The 16,812-nt window shown below is 45.5% G+C and overlaps 1 protein-coding gene across 6 annotated transcripts; it reads right to left on the bottom strand.

Annotated features, from left to right (window-relative positions):
• Window positions 1-477: 477 nt before the first annotated feature.
• Window positions 478-14,277, bottom strand: DKKL1 (dickkopf like acrosomal protein 1). 6 transcript variants are annotated; one of them, XM_083411470.1, is made up of 8 exons: window positions 14,254-14,277; window positions 11,993-12,170; window positions 9,849-9,983; window positions 8,654-8,752; window positions 3,397-3,492; window positions 2,765-2,912; window positions 1,755-1,917; window positions 478-989 (listed from the first exon to the last, which is right to left on the bottom strand). In XM_083411470.1, exons 2-8 carry the CDS (start codon window positions 12,128-12,130, stop codon window positions 647-649), a joined length of 1,122 nt encoding a protein of 373 aa, XP_083267596.1. In that variant the 5' UTR covers window positions 12,131-12,170; window positions 14,254-14,277; the 3' UTR covers window positions 478-646. The 6 variants fall into 6 exon arrangements, with proteins under 6 accessions (XP_083267596.1, XP_083267595.1, XP_083267592.1 ...); XM_083411469.1 differs by lacking the exon at window positions 14,254-14,277 and adding an exon at window positions 13,939-14,095; XM_083411466.1 differs by lacking the exon at window positions 14,254-14,277 and adding an exon at window positions 13,194-13,492.
• Between the last annotated feature and the right edge of the window lie 2,535 nt (window positions 14,278-16,812).

The following is a 16,812-nucleotide window of genomic DNA, read 5'->3' as shown; positions in this document are numbered from 1 at the left end:
ATTGATGGCGGGGGGGGGGCTTGGCTGTGCCCATGCTACACAAATCCAGAGTGGAGTCCCATAGATAGTTGGCTGGCGCCTTGTATGCCTCCTTTCCGCAACTCCTGCAGCCAAGCTGGTGCCGAATGTATTGCTCTGCTTTCCTTTGAGGGGGACAGCCCATAAACTCCATACACCACCCAGGCTTGCACCCCTTGCAATGTACTGTATACTATAAGCAAGTCTACCAAAAGTAACTTGTCAGCTTCCTAGTTCTCTTGCCATTTCCTGCCAAAGCTGAACCATTAGCCTAAAAGTGTACGGAAGATGGGATTTTCAGAATGCAGATGTTCTTTTTAGATATAAATATTTAACAGTTCCCACTGTTGAATAAATTTCTTCGGTGTAAAGAATAAGAGACTTTGGTAATTAAGCAGTGTATAAATAGCTTAAATAAATAAATCTGCATTGCGAACAAAGCAACATTTGCACAGCTAGTGGTGTGAATGATTTAATTAACAAAAACGTTTTTTTCTTTTTGCTGAATGGAATCTAGAAATAAGTGGATTATGAGGGAAAATACAGAGATTAAGATGATAAGCATAAAAAGGGTTGTGAGCATTGAAGAGTAACAAGCTATTTAAATCATGGGCCAAAAACAATTTAATTAGTAAAAGCCAGGCCCAATGTACTGCCCCATTTCATTGGCCAATTGCTTGAGTTCCTGGAAATCTGCTTGTTTGGGATCAGCCATATCTTCCTCCCATGGCAACTGCCTTTTCTCGTCATAGTCTTCACTGAGCCCCTTTGGTTGGCCAATATCTTCCATGGAATAAGGAGATCTGGGCAGATTGACTAATGCCAGTTGGCCATCTTGCACAGAGTCATCGTAATAAGCATCCTCTTTGTCACGACGCATCAGGATTGGCTGGTAGAAAGAGAGCTGTTGCTCTGGTCTACTAATATCCACACTGTTCTCTGGATTTTCACATGTGGAAACTGTTGTATATCTAGGAGAGAAAGCAACCGATTGACAAGACTGAATGAGTGTCTCTCTCTCTCTCATACACACACACACACACACACACACACTATATTTATACATACAGTGCTTTTTTCTAAAAAAAAAGTCTTCCTACTCGTATTGAAATACTGCCCCTCAATGAGGCCAAACTTAGATTCACAAAATGTTTAGGGGTATGCATACCACTGCGTCCCCCCATAAACAGGAAATGAGCACCCCCCCACACTGTACTTTTCCATGTATAAGACTAGTTTTTTTTTACTTTAAAATTATGTGAAAAACTGTGGGTCATCTTATACACGGGGCAATCTCCCCCCATTTTCTTAAATTGAAGTCCCGAAAAACAGGAGGCGTCTTATACATGGAAAAATACGGGGCAGGGGATCATCCCAGTCCAATCAACATTAATTGCAGAGTATCCTAAAACAATATGTGAAGCAAATGCAATAATATAAGACTTCATTTATTTTATCTTAAATCAGTCTTGCAAAACAGAGTACAATTTTATTAGCACATGGTTCATTGGGGTATTATTATTGTAATAAATTTACTAACTGCCTTCTGTACAACTGTCTTAATGTGATGTACAATAAAAAGCAAAAAACAAACAAAACCCAACCTTGTTAAAAACGCAAGAAACAGCAGATACACTTAAAACAAAACTAAAACAATGCAAAACAGACAGTCTTGCAGCTACTTTAGTTGCAGCTTTCTCTTGTGAAGAATTCTACAGAGACAGAATCCTCCTTACCTTTTAGCTCTGCACTTCAGCCCTTGGGCACATGGGCAAGACTGGCTAGGTTTGGGAAAGGCTGAGAGGCTGCCCCAACCCATCAGTCCAAAGAGGGAACTGGTGGGAATCTGGCATACTTCCCCTTCCTTTGGATAAGGAGTGCAGACTGGGAACGGGAGAGCTGTGTTGGAGATAGGATAGAGATTATAAAGGATTATGTGAAAAAAATCCATAAAGTAAAATATACTGGTGCACATTTAGAAAAATTCAGCCGCTTAGCTCCTCTCCTTGTCCTGCTTCTGCCATGCTACTGGGAGCTAAACCATAGTTAGTCTCTTAGCATTATGTGCAAATCCAGTCCTGTGGTTTGTTTCAGTAGCCCAAACCAAACACAAGCTATAACCAATGCCTGCTCTTGGCTTACTGATGGTGAGAATGAGGACAGGGGTTATATCAGGACCATGGTGTGAGAGGCAAAGGTTAACTGTCTCTCCACGTGCACCGTGGTCTCAATCTGGATTATAGTCCCCAATAATTGGTAAAAAGGTGAAGATAAAGGGATCCCTGACCATTAGGTCCAGTCGTGACCGACTCTGGGGTTGCGGCACTCATCTCACTTTATTGGTCAAGGGAGCCAGCGTACAGCTTCCGGGTCATGTGGCCAGCATGACTAAGCTGCTTCTGGAGAACCAGAGCAGTGCACCCGTTGGAGCGCTACCTATTTATCTACTTGCACTTTGACGTGCTTTCAAACTGCTAGGTTGGCAGGAGCAGAGACCGAGCAACGGGAGCTCATCCCGTCGTGGGGATTCGAACCACCGACCTTCTGATTGGCAAGTCCTAGGCTCTGTGGTTTAACCCACAACCCCACCTGCGTCCCACCAGGAATTGGTACTTTCAGTTTAAAAGTTTTCACGCAACTCCAAGTAAAGCAGTCAACATCACAAAATATGAGCAGACCAAATACGAGGGTAGGAGGAAGTAGATTAGCATGCCAGAGAGGCATGTGTACACAAAAACCATCTTACAGTTGCTGGCGGTGCAACACAGCCCCTGAGCACACTTGTCCTGGAGTGGGTCACATCTTGTTCCGCTCTGACCACGGCTCACACCTTTTGCACACCTGCCCCACACACATAGGTATCCCAGACAGCATTCCCTGTCCTTCCTGCATATCTAGGAGACAAAGCATGATGACGACACAGTATTTATTTTCTGAAGTTCAAACTAGAAAATTCATTTAAAATACAAGGCACTACCAGTGAAAAGACCCTGCCTTATTTTATTTATTCAGGATATGCTACTCAAAAGGCCAGCTTCTGTGTTTGCATTTCAAAATATGAGCAGACTAATACCAAAATTGCACAGGACCTTTTCTCTCTTTTTCCGATACCCTTTTATTCTTTCTCACTCTTGCTCTCTTCCTGGCCAGCAGGCTGTTTGTCAGGGGACGGGCAGATTCCTCTTGCCAGAGGCCTGAACTGATCACATTCGAGAGCTTTTGAAATTAGGCAGAGGGCCACATGCAGCCTAGGACTGCAGGTTGCCAGCACTCTTGTGGAAAGACTTTTGCTTTGGAGCCTCTCGTTTTAGAATACCCCTCTCTGCAGTAGAAATATTTTCCAGGGACAGTTCTGGCAGCAAAGTTGAGCGTACTCACTGTATTCTTGACCTTACACTGCCGACACCGGGAAGCAAGGAAGGACTTAAAGCAGAACTGGTCCTTTTGGCAGTCACTGTCACTCACACATTCCTGCTGGAGAGGAAGGACATATTTAAAAAGGGCTACAAGACCATTGCACTAGCAAGTTCCCTATTTCGTTGCTGGGTAATGGCTGAATTTAAGACTGCAGTTGGCTTCTGTGGAGCATCTTAGCTGGCTACTAGGATGGGACTTCTCCCTACCTCAGCTCAAACCTGTAAGTTTCCCATAGATTGCTCTGCAATATTAATGGTTACTGCAAACTTTATTTGTGAATGCACACCAGAATATAAAGGTAAAGAGTAAAGGGACCCCTGACCATTATGTCCAGTCGTGACCAACTCTGGGGTTGTGGCGCTCATCTCGCTTTATTGGCCGAGGGAGCTGGCATACAGCTTCCGGATCATGTGGTCAGCATGACTAAGCCGCTTCTGGTGAACCAGAGCAGCGCACGGAAACGCCGTTTACCTTCCCACCGGAGCGCTACCTATATATCTACTTGCACTTTGATGTGCTTTCGAACTGCTAGGTGGGCAGGAGCAGGGACCGAGCAACGACAGCTCACCCCGTCACGGGGATTCGAACCGCCGACCTTCTGATCGGCAAGTCCTAGGCTCTGTGGTTTAACCCACAGCGCCACCCGCGTCCCACACCAGAATATAAACAGCTCCATTTCCCATGTATATTCCCAGCTAGCATTGTATTCAGTCATAGGGAATTTAACTGTGCGCTTAAGAACGGGCTCCAAGCTCTCCCATTCCTTGCTTCCCTTGAACTAGGACAGGGGTGGGAAAAACTTTTTTTGCCCAAGGACCACATTCCCTTCTGGGCAGCCTTCCAAGGGCCACATGCCAGGGGTGGAGTCAACAGTGGTGACTTCGAAAGGCCAGATTCCTATACAACCTGCATCCAGGAAAGCAAGGACCATAGTTCAAGGGCACATCTTCCGAAGCTGGCAAAAGCATTCAAGAAGATTGTGGAGCAGAACTGGTGAACTCATAGGGAGGGTGTGCAGCCTACAGAAAGTCCTGATGGCTATTTAATGAGGCCTTGTAGGGTCACATTTGGTCGCCAGCCTGAGCTTCGCTGCTCCTGGACTAGGAGAAGCTCTGCTGCAGGCCTTCATCAAGAGCCCTGCTAGAGAACTGTATTGATAAAGCTTTTAATGTTACCAACACTTGTGTGGAACCCGGACCCAGTGTGGTGTAGTGGTTAGAGTGCTGGAATAGGACCCAGGAGACCAGGGTTCAATTCCCACTTGGCCATGAAACTCACACTGAGTGACTGTGGGCCGGTCACAGTCTCTCTACCTCAAAGGGATGTTGTGAGAATAAAATTGGGAGGAAGAGAACCAAGTATGCCACCTTGAGCTCTTTGGAGAGGGGGTATAAATGTAATAAATAAAGAAAACAAAAACACAGCAGCCTCAAGAGGCTATCTTGTCACCTCTTCCACCTCATGGAAGAATTCAGTTAGACAAAAAGAAAGCACCCACACGAGCAGTGCTTGGAGCACATGAAAGACAGTCAGAAAATTGCAAATAAACCTCTTATCCCTCTTAGGCACACCAGCTGTTTTGCTGTACATGCCACAAATTCTCCTGCAATATTTTTTCTCCTGAATATTTTTCGCTCTATAAGACGCACCAGGCCACAAGACGCACCTAGTTTTTGGAGGAGGAAAACAAGAAAAAAAAAATCTGAATCCCAGAAGCCAGAACAGCAGGATAGCTGCGCAGCCCGCATTCGCTCCATAAGACGCACACACATTTCCCCTTACTTTTTAGGAGGGAAAAAGTGAGTCTTATAGAGCAAAAAATACGATACTTCAGTTTGGAAGCGGCATTTCTAGTACAGTACACAAATGTTTGTCTTAAAATGTTTGTGCCATTTATCTCCACAATAATCCTCCACAGGTGTGGCGAACACAGGATGCTGAGTGTCGCCTTCCAATGTACAGCACCCGTTTGGAGAATTGTTTCAATTCTTACTCTTACATACAGGAGACACACACATAAAGCACAGCTGGAAAATACCATAGTTTTAAGTATGGTCTGGTATGACAGTCAGATGCATAATGATCTCTTGGTGGTTGGTTTTCTCTTCAAAAAGAAGACATAATGTGGGAAACCTCTTTTAGTTCAGGTTTCCTTTTTTGATGCAAGTGTGTAACCTGTTCGATTTGAAAGGAAGAGTGAAGTGCCAGATAAAACCTCAGAAATTCATTTGGGTGAGTGATTTCCAATGGATGGAGTGTCAATGCCCTGCGTAGGTTTCTGCATCTCCCCATCACACATGCATAGAAACGTATGGCTTATTTGTTCTTTTGTAATTTATTCCAGTCGCAGAGTACAGCTTTTCTTGGTACATAACTATATAGCGAGCCAAGAACAAGGTTGCGGTTGAAGCGGCTAGTCATATACTGAGTTTTCAGATTTTAACAAGAATTTGCTTCCTGTTATCAGATTAACAAGTTGCTCTACTCTGTCTCAAGCAGGGCGGTATTTTGTTCTTGTTTATTTTCTCGCTCGTGTTTTTCTGTAAAAACAATAACAAAAATGATTTAATTTTTATTGTTTTTACAGGGGGGGAAATACAAAAGAGCATGGTGCTGATAGCACCAAGGTCACAGGTTTGATCTCCGTATGGGACAGCTGCATATTCCTGAATTGCAGGGGGTTGAACTAGATGATCCTCAGGGTCCCTTCCAACTCTGTGATTCTATTGCATATGGAATATCTTTATTTAATGTTGAGCATCAATCAGTACAAATTTATTCAGTCGATTGCTGTTTCCTGGGCTGGTGACTATCCAATTTAACTCCTTCTAGCTGCTCAAATACCAAATTTTGTTCTGTGTGGAAATGATTCTGCATATCTTTATTTCAAAATTTCATATATATTTGGTAATGTAATGTTTTATTCCATGTTGTGAGGCCTTTTGATTATAGACAGTGAGCCTGAAACCAAGACTAATGGGGAAAAATGGGTTACCTTGGCTCAGAACTTTGAACACCCCAGCACAGACAGATTTAACTTACAGGCCAGGTTTTAGGTCTAACCAACCATTTCCCAGCCTGCTACAAGAAGAAAGTGCTAGAAAGGGTGTGTGTGTATATATATATTTCTCTATTTTTTCCTTCCTCTCTGCACAGAGACAATTTCAGTCTGTTTTCTTAGAGCCAAATGTTGCTATTTCTGAACAGGGCTGGGTGTAATCAAAGAGGAGAGCAAAATTGAAGTAACCTGACGGGCCGTTGATTTCAGTGGGGGAGTTGGGCTGCTCTCATTGAAACCAACAGAACAGAACAAACTGCTCACAGTTTGAGGATGTAATATCGAACACTGCTGGTAATTACTATAGCTTGTAGGTCAGGGACAATATGACAAGTGTAAGAAGAATTATTGTGGAAATAATAAGAATTATACTCCCTTGCTACCAGCTATACGAGGGGTGGAACTGCTGCCACCTCTCTCTCTCCCTTCAAATTCAACACCTACCTTTTCCACAGTTACATCTGCACCATACATTTAAAGCACATGCCTCTCCCGATAAGAATCCCGGAAGCTGTAGTTTGTTAACAGTGCTGAGAATTGGACTCTGTGATAAGTAAACTACAGTTCCCCAAGTTCTTTGGGGGAAGCCATGTGCTTTAAATGCATGGTGTGGGTGTGATGGTAGCAATGCCTAAGAACATTTCACAGCAGACACCCATGTTTCTTCCCTCCCTGCGTTGCTTTCCCACTGTTGATTTTAAATTGTAAGTTCCTTGCAGGCAGAGACCTGTGTATGTTGCCTAGGCGCACTGTTACATGCAGTGGTAGCACAGAGTTGTTGTTGTTTTGAATCCCGGCCAGGATTCAGGAGGTACTACCTGTGCTATTCTGTATCCAAGAACCTGATTCTATAACATTAACTTTAAAAAAAGAAAAATACAAATTGCTCATTCTCAGGGTTTTGTTTTCAAAAGGAAAGATTTTTATTTCAAGAATTTGAGAGAAACCCTTTTCTCCTTTTGGAGGATTCTCTCCCCAGCCTGCCACCCTGTGGATGTGAAAGAGGAAATAGCTAGGAAACCAGAGACATTCTCTGTTGCCCAGGCAAATGAGAGGCTTCCCTCCTGCCTTATATTTTCCGCCAGAAGAAAAGGAAATGATGCTTTCGTGGAAGGAGCTTGCGGTTTGGGGTGACAGGCAGGGCCTTCTTCTTGATGGGGTGGGGGGCTGTCAAAAGCCCGTTCCGAATGGCCAGCAGCCTGTGCCTCCTGTCAGTGGCCGGCTCTTCCTTTTCCCAGTTGGCTTCGGGGATGGGCTTGCTCTTAAGGTGCTGGGGCAAGCGGAAGATTAGAAAGGTCAGCCTAGGCCTGGGCTGGGGTGGGCCCAGCTTGAGGAATCTGAGCCCAGTGCTCTCTCTGTCTGCCTCAGCGCCATTTTCTTCCTGACTAGCCACTGGCTTTTTCTCCTGGAAAAATACAGATAAAATGCAACCAGGGTGAGGATATTACCTCAGTGGTTTGTGGGAATCAGCCTGAGAAGGACTTTATGCTTAGAATGAGAAATGGGAGGGTTTCCAAGCTGGGGGTCCACATTCTTTTACCCCCTCCAGGAGAGAAGAGGGGGTCAGAGGAAGAGGAATTCCTGGGATAGGGAAAAGACCAATCTACGGGAATGGGGAGAAAGAGGGGGCAACCTGTGGCCCTCCAGATGTTGCTGGGCTCCACCTCCCATCATCCCCTGACCCCTGATGAGGGCAACAATATCCAGAGGACCAGAAGTTCACCCATCCCTCCTTTTGGGGAAAGCAGAGGTACACTAGTCTAACAAGGTTTATTGGTCATGATAGTTGAACTGAACTGCCAGTATCAAATGCTGAGGACAGATAAGCACAGAGCAACTGCAGCCTTCCATCCCTACTTAGAAACTTCCCAGCGTAAAAGCCTGTAGATCAGGCTAGTTTCTACCCCTCCCTATTCTCTATCCAGGCAACTGAGAGGCATGATCAGAGTTCTAAGACATATTCAAGCCCGGCATAGACATGCAAGGGGGGTATGAAGTATGCCCACAGAAGGAGAGAGGTCTAAAGGCCAGAGAGAGAGGTCTGGAGGGACGCATATAGAGTCTAACACACAGCTTGCCACACACACCAAGTCACACGCAACCAAAAAATTAGGTGAGGAAAAGTGAGTGGGCTTGTTACCCTCCTGAGCATGCACTGACCTCCTCCTCTTCCTCCTCCTCTGGGCGGGCGTCTGCCTGTTCAATAGAAGTCACTGTTTTCTCTGAAAACACCATCTCTCCTGTACGGTTATCAGTCATCTGCATATTTTGAGAGAACATTAAGACTGCATAGGAGCGACAGAACAAGCGAAGAAGCCTCCTTACTTTTAAACATTTGTGAGGCGGCGGCATGGTTGACAGCAGAAACATCCTCATGGCCAAGGCTCCACAGAGCTATGGGGACAGTTGACTTGGCTTCACAGGGGCAAGGGGCTGTCCTCAAGTGCCTGCACTAGACTTGCGACCCCCTTAGGAAAGAGGTGGAGAGCCTATGCCTGTCCCGTCAGCCCTAGACAACATGGCCAGGGGACATGGATTATGGGTGTTGTAGTCTAACAACACCTGGAGAGAGCCCTTATTCCCCTCACAGAGCGGTGGTTCTCAACGTGGCTCAACAGTCAGTTCCTCTGCCCAGGGAACTCTGGGAATTGTAGCTCTGTGAGGGCAACGGAGGTCTCCTAACAGTGCTCAGCACCCCTTAACAAACTATACTTCCCAGGAATCTTTGGAGGAAGCTCTAACTGTTTAAATTTAATGTATGATGCCACTTTATATGTACAGTGCCAATGGGACCCTACTCAGATTAGACCCATGGAAACGAATGAATCCATAGTCTCCAGACAGCATGCACCAGAATATAATACCAATGGTGGACTGTGGGAGGGAAAGAATACATGGGAAAAGATTATTCCATGGCTTTGTTGGGATGGTTGGTTGCTTGAGCTGCAATATATACACGGAGAGCCATTTGTCAGAATGGGTGAAAGCTGACAGGAAACATGAACTTGCTTCAAGAACCATGTCAAGGTTCAGCCTTGCCAGATAAGCAACGGGGAGTCCAGGACCTAAGATCTATGCCAGGCTGGCCAAAGGGGTTCTGCTGACTGTGGCTGAGCATCTAAGCCGTCCTCTGCTGCCTTGTGCGTATATTTTATATGTTACTGACAAAATGCCTTTTAGTCTAGAATTTGATGTCCCCAAATGGCTACCCAACGATAGGGACGGCCTGGACACCACCAGCTATATTGATCAGAACTTGCATCCCCCAGGTATTGAATTGCCAGCCAGTGAGGTAGACTGAGCTTAGTTATCCATGGTTCTTCATTTTGGTTTTGGTTTTCAATAGCTCACTCACTTTGCTGATTTCATGGTGGCTGTAGACAGTGGCATTCCCCACTTTCCGCTGGTGCTTCTCCTCATTGTGATAGTTTGAGGGCAGCTTGCTGATATCCACAGAGGGCTCAAGCTGGTCTTTCCCCAGCACATCCTCCTACACAATAGACAAAAATGGATCATTATACTATGTAGGGAAAGGAGACAGAGGGTCCCTCCAGATGAACTGCTTATTGAGCATCCTGATTCCCTTGGACAAAACTTACAAAGAGGTTAGATTGTGTGCGGCCTTTATTTATTTGGTAGATTATGTGCGGTCTTCATTTTTATTTGTTTGCAGGGAGGTTATACAACAATGAGTGTTAGTGCCGTGTTCATTCCAATTCGCTTTTGGAGTGTTTGCATGTCTTCCAGTATTTTATCCTTTCCGCTCATTTCCTCATCACTTTCCTAGCCACAAAAAAGTCCATTTCTTTTTCAAAGTGAATTTCACTTGCACTTCAATTGTGCAAACCTGGGGATGCATTTGGACCCCACCCCCAAAATTGTGCAAGATACCCTCTCGCCCATCCTAATTTGACCTTTTTACAAGAAGGAAGCTGATGGGGAAAGCATGATTCAACAGTTGCTTGACACAACCACCGTATAACCTCTCCAACAAACAAACAAACAAATGATCAATAAAGAGCCATAACTGTCGTTCCGCCCCACGAACTTCATGCAAAGAAATCAAGTTGAATGATTAATAAACAGGTCTGGAAGCCCAACAGCATCTTCTCCCTCTCTCCAAAAAGTAGCCTTCATCAGAGGAATCAGTTAAAATAATAATAAACATAAGTTTGTTTTCTTGCTAGTCTTCTGTTTATTTTTGAATAAATAAATAACAATGAGTTTTTTTAAAAAAAAGAAACAAATTTGAGGAACAGCTACCAAGAATGATAGCCTTAATGGTTCGTAGTTGGTCAATTTCATCAAAGGGTACTTTCAGATGAGAGATCCCTCTCAAGTATGGCTGGCACCACTTAACTGTTTAACTGCCAAGGCCCAAGATGTCTAGCAGAATCCTCAGTGCCTGCAGGTAAGAACCCTCCCCTTTCCGCAGCTTCTAAGAATTCTCATGGAGGAAAACAGGTCAGTGTGATTTCTGCAGCAAGGCAGAAACAATTTAGATTTAAACTTGAAGTTTCAGCCTGGAAATTAACTGAAATTAACAAGACAAGATGCCACACCCACAAAATGCTCACAAGCTGTTGTGCTGTCAGGGCAGGACTTTGATGCAGACTTCTATAAGACCACCAAGTCTGAAATTGCTCACAAGAGTAGATTTAACAGGTTTATTATGCCAGCACAAAGTATTAATTTCAGCATTCAAATTTCAAAGCAGAAATTAAGGATTGTGCTTTCCAAATATGTGGAATTAGGCATTCTTAACCCCCAAACCCCAGCTTTTGAACCTTAAAATCATGAGAGATTTGCTTGTGAACCTCTGAGAAATCAACATTTTACATTCCCAAAGGCTGGGAATTGATGCTATTCTAAATTCCCATAATGTAATTAGCACTGGAACACTTTCTCATCCACCTCCAGGGGAAAGCACACACCCAAACAAACATTAACTGTGAACACATCATTATTTAAAGCACACGACATGCCCCAGAGAATCCTGGGAACTGTAGTTTACTCCCACAGAGCCACCAGCACCACCAATAATACACTATAGTTCCCAGGACTCCCACCCCACCCCACCCTTTTTGGAGAAGGAAAATGTGTTTTAAATGTATTGTGCGTATGCAACCTGAGTGCATCATGAGCAAGAAAAAGAATGAGCAGGTAGTGGGGAATCAGATGATAATGAGAACAAGATGGAGAAAAGTTGTTTGAGATCTTCCTTGGGCTTTAAATGTAAAGGACGGGCAGATTCCATCCAGAATTCCTAGATGCTGTGCAGTGTTTACTGCAGCCTCCACCAACCTGGGGCTGGTGGGAGTCGCAGACCAAATCAGCTAGAGGAAACCAGGATTATTGCAAGAATCCTCCCTTTAAAAAAAAAACCCAACTCATTACAAATGCTCACAGAGCATCTGAAGCATCCCTTCTATTATGTGGGATGGGTGTGTGTGGCTCTGATGCTCCCCCTCTCCCTCTCTCATCATCCTCCTCCCTTACCCGGCTCTGCTCAAAGATGTTGCGAAACTCCTTGAAGAGCCTCTCCACGCTGGGGGGCAGGAAGGCAGCAGATGCCGTGGTCCTTCCTTGCATCAGAGCTGTCAGGCACCAGAATCCCCACACCAACGGCAGCAGCATCTTGGGCCGATCCCTGATTCTCTCGCTGCCAGAGCCAGACCTGCGCAAAAGGGGAAATATCGGAGGGAGAGGAGCTAACTCAGCAGGCACCGCCCCTGCCGGCTATTCTCAAGACCCTCCCCTCCTGCACTCAGGCCTCCACCCAACCCCACAACCCTTCGTCCCTTTGCTCTGCCCCAGAACAGCCCACGTGGACCAGTGCTTAGAGGCCCAAAGGGACAGAGGCCTTTCCCCCCAAATCCCAGGCAAACCGAGTCGAAAAAAGCAAGGATGGGGATCCTGTGGCCTTACAGGTGCTTTGGGGCTCCCAAGGGCCGTGGGTCGGGCCAGAGCACATGCTGTGCATGCAGAAGGTCCCTGGCTCAATCCCTGGCATCACCAGGAGTCGGAAACCCTGAAGGGTAGCTGCCAGTCAGTGCAGTAAACACTGAGGGTAGATCCACACCATATACAGTGGTACCTCGGGTTAAGAACTTAATTCGTTCTGGAGATTTGTTCTTAACCTGAAACTGTTCTTAACCTGAAGCACCACTTTAGCTAATGGGGCCTCCTGCTGCTGTTGCGCTGCCGCTGCATGATTTCTCTTCTCATCCTGAAGCAAAGTTCTTAACCCGAAGTAATATTTCTGGGTTAGCGGAGTCTGTAACCTGAAGCGTATGTAACCCGAGGTACCACATTTAAAGAACATGATTTCCCCCAATGACTCCTGGGAGTTGTAGCTACCATGCTCATAGAGCAACAATTCCCAGCACCATTAACAAACTACGATTCCCAAGATGATTGGGGGGGGAGTTGTGTGTTTTAAATGTAAGGTGTGGATCTGCCCTGAGGTGGTGGCACCGATAGACAGACTAAGCGTGTTCCAGCAGAGGGTGGTCCATGAGGAAAAACAGGGCTCTCAAATTTTAGCAAGGAAATACGATACTAAAATTTGGGGGGCCCCCCCACCTCTCTCTCTCCATTTACATCATTATTGTGGTCTCCCCCCTCCCCATGGCACCGGTGACCAGCACAGCCCCTAAAACTACCTCTGATATTGGCCTGCCACCCTCCTCGCACCCACCCCTTCTCGAAACCCACCCCCTTCTGGGTCAGCCACCCCTCTGCCCCACACAGGGGCTGCAGCCCACCTCTTCTTAACCCCCTCGATTCACTAGCCAGCCTGTAACTAAGCAGAACTCCCTGTTGGTCAGTTTCTGACAGGCCCATTTGAAAAAAGGTTCCGGTTCCAGAATGTGCCAGCTTTGCCTGGCATCTGTCAGGGCAGAGCAGCTGTTTCTCCACACAGACCCATACAGTGTATGTGTGGGGTATCTTTATACAGCCTTCCCATAAGCTGCCAGAGGTCCCTTGAATGATTTAGAGGGCCTCACATCCATCGCCCTATTTGCAATGTTTAGTTTGAGCTAGGGTTGACTCCAGAACATAATGTGAATCCCGGAGAGTTCAGCACTAGACGGAACATATGAAGTAACAATGAAGAACAATTCTGAGCATGTCAAGAGCGCTTTCCCCTCACCGTTCAGGAAACAGTCAGCCCCTACTGCAGAATATTAAGAAGCAAGGCTTTTAGGTCAGAGGGGCTGGCTTTCGAAGGCAGGTGAAGGCTGCAATCCTAACTCCACTTACCTGGAAGTAAGCACCTCTGAATTCAATAGGTCTTACTTCTGAGTAGATATGGTTAGGATTGCACAAACGTCCACCTCAGTGTCTTCTCCCTCTGCCTCCAGTAATCCAAAGGACCAGATCCCCACATCTCTTTATCATCCACATATTTAAACCCAGCTGCTAAACCCAGCACAACTTACAAAAAAGGAAAAGCAGCACACAATAAAGGCCAAGATATTCAACATTAAAAGCACAGGACTGAAAGAAAACATCTTTGAAGGAGGACTTATGGAGATCCCTGCTGGATCAGCCCTAGGTCCATCTAGGCCACACACAGGGCCTGAAGGGCATATTGCTTGTAGACATAGAATTTCTATTAAGTCATAGTGGCCAATGGTGGTCATAGTGTGGTGGTTAAAGTGTTGGACTAGGACCTGGGAGATGAGGGTTCAAAACACCCTCCCAGCCCTGCACCTCACTGGGTGATCTTGGGACAGCCTCTCGGCCAAATTTACCTCACAGATTTCCAGTGGGCATCAAATAGAGCAGGAAGAACTCTATGGCTGACTACACACCATACATGTAAAGCATATGCCCCCCCCCCCCATATCTTGGGAACTGTAGTTTCTCCCTCAGAACTACAAGTCCCAGCACCTTTAAATTACAATTCCAAGGGTTCGTTGGGGGAAGTCATGTTTAGAGTCAATCCTGACATACCCACACTTCGGCTTGTCCCATTGCTTTTCCCCAGGAGAACAGTGGCAATTTGTGTTTTATTTTGCTCCAATTTAGCACTGAAGTGCAGGTTTTCCCTGGGAAAGGAGCAGGGAAAGGGGGAAATTGCTCGGATTCATGCCTAGAAATTGTGGGTCAAGTAGAAAACTGTTCAAGCCCCTGCTTTCTAGGTAACAGGACAAACGGAAATGTGGATGAGCCCAAGTAGTGCTATTGAAAACTCAGATAGCAACAGATCTTTGAAGAGCAGCATGCTGTTTATGGAGCTGGTGGAAGTTGTGGTCCAAAAAACATCTGGAGAGCCCCAGACTGGGGAAGGTTGCTTTTAATTACTGTACCACGGTCATTTTCAATCTGTGTTCCTCTGAGACTTGAACTGGGTTGCTAACTAACCAGACAGAACCACTTTTCACAGCAGTGTGGTTTGCAGGTATTATTAGCTGGTGACAGTGTCCACTAAGCAATCCCTTACTTAGCAAGTTAAGTACAGTGGTACCTTGGGTTACATACACTTCAGGTTACAGACTCCGCTAACCCAGAAATAGTGCTTCAGGTTAAGAACTTTGCTTTAGGATGAGAACAGAAATTGTGCTCCAGTGGTGCAGCGGCAGCGGGAGACCCCTAAAGTGGTGCTTCAGGTTAAGAACCGTTTCAGGTTAAGAACGGACCTCCAGAATGAATTAAGTACTTAACCCGAGGTACCACTGTATTATCACTTGCTAATAGCTGCAGAACAAGCTGCCATTAAGAGCACAGGAGCAGGGTACAGTAACAAAGTTGGCAACTGTAACCCTAAAGTCTTCTCCTGCAGGACACAGCCACAGCAGAGAGTTGAATGAATTGTTTAGAATCACTCTCTTAATATTTTGCACAGGGTGACAGCTAGACATCAGAAGAGCGGACCACACCCTGCACAATTGTATGCTAGAATGCATCCCAGAATACTCCACAGTGTGAAGGTACTGTAGCAGATACGCAGAGGTCCCTCCGCAAAAGCAAAACAACAAAGAAAGTAAATCACAGATTAAAGTGTTTTCTGGGGGCAGAAGGTTTGGAACCCACTGTATAGCAGCCCTGTAATATAAACACTGGATTCCTGTGACTGGTTCTCATGGCCAGGAAGCTACTTGCTTCCATAAGAACAATGGGTGCATTTCTGCCGTGTCACCATTAGGTGGTGACTTATGATTCCAGTGAAACTGGCATGTACCGTATTGTCAAAAGTCCACCATGATTAAAAATCCAGGAAATGACTCTCCCTGCCTGGGAAGTGTGTGCATGTGTGTGAACTGGAGGGGGGGCGGGGGAGAGATTTCGTCATTCCGAACCCTCTCGTTAAATTCATATGGGAAATCAGAAGTCTAGGAGTAGAGCACAACCTTCTCTCCTCTGAAATAAAAAATTTAAGCTCTTATATATATAATAAATGTTCATGAATGTTCCAACCAAGCATGTACATATATGTGGACCACATGTCTGGAGCAGCACAGGAAGACCACCCTGAAACCATTTTGACTCTCAAACTGACCAAATGTTTTCTCTGCAAGGAGGGAGGGGGTGAGGGAACCTTCCCATTGTCTCAGGAATTGGGAAATCACCATCTCAAAGGGAGACAAACTACCAGGAAAGGCAATCAGATAAGGCGTTATCAGATAACCTGGCAGACAGGAAAAACAACAACATTCAAATTTCTGTTGTAGACCATCTTTTCTGTGATGTACCATAGGTATGATGTTTGTGGGGGGTGGTCTTGGGTTACACCCCTTCTGTGATGTATGCATGATGTATGGAGGGGTGCTCTTGAGCTCCAGGGCAGGGAATTTAAAATGTCTATATAAGGGTAGCACACCTTTGTTCTGGGTCCTCCTCTGTCCTCCTGCATGTGAGGGGAGCACCCTGTTGCAACAGCTTTAATAAAGATCAGGCTTATTAGCTGCTTTGCTTCTCAATATTCTTTGGTTGGCCTCTGTTATTTTCTCCTACCAATAGGGAACCCACGTAAGGACTCTATACAGGCTCTTGGATACCCCATAAAGGGAAAAGGTCTGATTTTGTTTACAACATGGTCTATGTCAGATTCTAGATGGAATCGGGGCTACTCATGCATGCAAGTTCTTTGTTCCACATGACATCAAAACCACAAATCTACCCACTCCCCATTTAACCCAAATTTCTGCTTACCACATAAAATATGGTAAGTAAAAAATTACTGTGTCTATTTTACCTCTGCAAAAACTGCTGGTCAGTCATGTGTGTGGTGACTGGAGAGATTGCATTATTTCACTGCCACACTCCTTAATTCTGCTTGTTCCTCACCTGAGCACAACCTAGCCATTTTG

Source organism: Podarcis tiliguerta (genome assembly GCF_965153285.1).
Source record: "Podarcis tiliguerta genome assembly, chromosome: 13".
Taxonomy (NCBI): domain Eukaryota; kingdom Metazoa; phylum Chordata; class Lepidosauria; order Squamata; family Lacertidae; genus Podarcis; species Podarcis tiliguerta.
The sequence above is the reverse complement of the archived record's forward strand: the minus strand, read 5'-3'. Positions and strand labels throughout refer to the sequence as shown.

What these genes read in the sequence shown, in the direction of transcription:
- DKKL1 (XM_083411466.1), bottom strand. Translation starts at nt 13,339, where the DNA reads ATGGGCCTGTCAGAAACTGACCAACAGGGAGTTCTGCTTAGTTACAGG. An exon ending in ACATCTTTGAGCAGAGCCGG is followed by an intron (nt 9,984 to 11,992) that starts GTAAGGGAGGAG and finishes TCTATTGTGTAG; the next exon opens with GAGGATGTGCTGGGGAAAGA. An exon ending in AGTGTAAGGTCAAGAATACA is followed by an intron (nt 2,913 to 3,396) that starts GTGAGTACGCTC and finishes TTTGTCTCCTAG; the next exon opens with ATATGCAGGAAGGACAGGGA.